The sequence below is a fragment of the Ailuropoda melanoleuca genome, unplaced genomic scaffold (genome assembly GCF_002007445.2).
Source record: "Ailuropoda melanoleuca isolate Jingjing unplaced genomic scaffold, ASM200744v2 unplaced-scaffold7049, whole genome shotgun sequence".
NCBI classification, from domain to species: domain Eukaryota; kingdom Metazoa; phylum Chordata; class Mammalia; order Carnivora; family Ursidae; genus Ailuropoda; species Ailuropoda melanoleuca.
Genome location: NW_023245492.1, coordinates 1 through 2870, shown reverse-complemented (window position 1 = coordinate 2870; position 2870 = coordinate 1). Strand labels below are relative to the sequence as shown.

General features: G+C 40.9%; 1 protein-coding gene and 1 pseudogene across 1 annotated transcript; both read left to right on the top strand.

Annotated features, from left to right (window-relative positions):
• The first annotated feature begins 591 nt into the window (after positions 1-591).
• Positions 592-809, top strand: LOC117800444 (annotated as a pseudogene).
• A 1119-nt stretch (positions 810-1928) lies between these two features.
• LOC117800445 (tripartite motif-containing protein 26-like) lies at positions 1929-2853 on the top strand. The gene has a single exon (XM_034652984.1). It carries the CDS (start codon positions 1980-1982, stop codon positions 2532-2534), a length of 555 nt encoding a protein of 184 aa, XP_034508875.1. The 5' UTR covers positions 1929-1979; the 3' UTR covers positions 2535-2853.
• The last annotated feature ends 17 nt before the right edge of the window (positions 2854-2870 follow it).

The following is a 2870-nucleotide window of genomic DNA, read 5'->3' as shown; positions in this document are numbered from 1 at the left end:
GGGAGAGAATCTCAAACAGACTCCCCACTGAGCATGTAGCCTGACTCCGGCTCCATCTCACAACCCTGAAATCATGACCTGAGCCAAAATCAAGAGTCAGACACAACCCAGGCACCCAGGTGCCCCCATACATGAACACTTTAAAGAATACCCCACCATAAGGTGGTCCAATGGACGCTTAAAATCTTCCTAAGACCAGTAACTTTCAGACTCCCCATTCAACCATAGTATTCACTCAGGCAATATGTATAAAGCCATGTGTCTAGGAACATGACCAAGACCTGCTCTGAAGAGGTAGCTTCAAGAGTGCAGTGGTTAGGGCTATGTGTAAGAATCAGGGAAAGCTCCCTTGAGACGGTAGCAGTTGAGGTTGTAGTCGGCTTGCAGGGCTCCACGAGCACCTGGCATTGGGGTTCCCAGGGGCTCACCGCTGACAAAAGGCAGATGATTGAGTGGTGGTGAAACGAGAAAGGAATTTACTTCAGAGGCCAACACTGGGAAGACAGTGGACTAGCATCTCAAAGACTGTCTCCAAGCTGCTGAAAATGCTTCCAGGTTTAGCAATTGCAAAGATGAGGTCATGGTCAGAAGGGGGCTGATATACATAAAAGCATGATGGAAGAGCTGACAAGGTTGGCTGACAACAGCTNGACAACAGCAGGGAATTGGAATTGGAGAGGAACACATTTCTTTTGCCACATCAAAAACAGGATCCTGAAGGCCTTTGAATATTTTTCTATTTAGTGCAGGACCTGAAATGGTTAGTTTTTAATTTTATTGGATTGCATTTCAATATTAAACCAGTTTAAGTTGTATGTGTTTGAAGCTATTTTTATATTTAATTAAGGGGTGGGTTTGTCATTTACAATATTGGGATTTTTATAAATGTGAAACTTTTTTTGTATTCTAGCTAAAAATAAAATATATAAACAGGCTTAGTGGTTATTCTCACTTGGGTCCAAGTGGTTTGGACACTCCCCACACAAATTCTGTAAGTAAAAGCAAACTTTTGTTTAGATTTTGCTCCAATAAAACATATCAAAGCAGGAAAAAATGACTGTAATAAAAAATCAGAATGTATTTTATATAATAAAGAATAAGCATATTTACCAAAACCTAACAGTTGTGTGTGTGTGTGTGTGTGTGTGCGCGCGCATGTGCAAGTATTTTCAATTGGGATGTGCATGCATTTCTTATGTTTCAAAACATGTTTGAAAACCATTAGTTTAAACCATGATGATGAGATTTCCTAGGCAGGATATGAATAACAGAGCTAGTGCTTTCTAATAATCTCTTTCATGTTCTCAATGACTTTTGAGATACAGCCCTATGTTTTTATAATTCTTATTCTCTACTATTGAATTATTTACAACAAATATTTTTTATTGAGCTTATCTACTAAGAGTGAAGCAAATTCCTTAGACTTCACTGGGGATTTGCTTTCCCACAGTCTTCTAGGATACCCCACTTAGATACATGTTGGGGACAGACTAAACATAACAATTTTCTCACAGGTTCTATCTTGATGTTGATTAAACTCACAGTTTCTTTTGTCCTTCATGTCTTCTTAGGAAGNTTAGTTTAAACCATGATGATGATATTTCCTAGGCAGGATATGAATAACAGACCTAGTGCTTTCTAATAATCTCTTTCATGTTCTCAATAACTTTTGAGATACAGCCCTACGTTTTTATAATTCTTATTCTCTACTATTGAATTATTTACAACAAATATTTTTTATTGAGCTTATCTACTAAGAGTGAAGCAAATTCCTTAGACTTCACTGGGGATTTGCTTTCCCACAGTCTTCTAGGATACCCCACTTAGATACATGTTGGGGACAGACTAAACATAAAAATTTTCTCACAGGTTCTATCTTGATGTTGATTAAACTCAGTTTCTTTTGTCCTTCATGTCTTCTTAGGAAGTGATTGCTCATCTGAAGAAGGAGCTCTGTGCAGGCTCTGGGCACTGCTGTCATGGCTGCTGCTTCCCCTCTGAGAGAGCTGGAGGGTGAGGTGTTCTGCTCTATCTGCCTCGACTACTTGAGAGACCCCGCAGCCATTGACTGTGGCCACATCTTCTGCCACCACTGCATCATTTGGTTATGTGAGTCTGCTAGGCAGCCATTGCATTGTTCTCTCTGCAAGGCCATCTTTAAGAAAGAGAATATTCGCCATGTGTGGCAGATGGCCAGCCTAGTGGAAAACATCTGGAGGATGAAGGTAGATGAGGAGAGACCACCCAGAGAGGACAGACCACTTGAACAGAATGCAGAGAAGCTATGTGGGCTGCGTTTGGGGAAGCTGCATTATTACTGTAAGGATGACCAGCAAATACTGTGTGTGATGTGCCGGGAGTCCTGGGAGCACAGACACCATGCTGCTGTTCTCTTGGAGAAGGCTGCACAGCCTTTTCGGGTAAGAATTCTGCTGGACCCTGGCTTCCTTCTCATAGCCAAAAAAGTTCTGCTACGGTGCCTTCGGGACAAGGTCCAAATTCTTTTTTTTGGAAAACGTTGTATTGAAGTATGATTGACATGGGAAAAGCTGTGCATATTTAATGCAGACAGCTCACTGAGTTTGGAGAGAAGTATACACCTGTGAAACCATCACTATCATCAAGGCCAGAGACCTATCCCTGACGTCCCAAGGTTTCCCCCCACCCTCTTTATATTATTATTATGTGTGTGTGTGTGTCCATAATAAGAGCACTTCATAGAAGGTAAGATCAATCCTCGCAGCAAGTTTTAAATGTACAATAGAGTGTTGTTAGTTGTAGGTTCTATGCTGTATAGAGTATCTCCAGAACTTATTTATCTTGCATAACTGAAACTAGGAATCCTTTGACCACCATGTCCCCATTTCCCT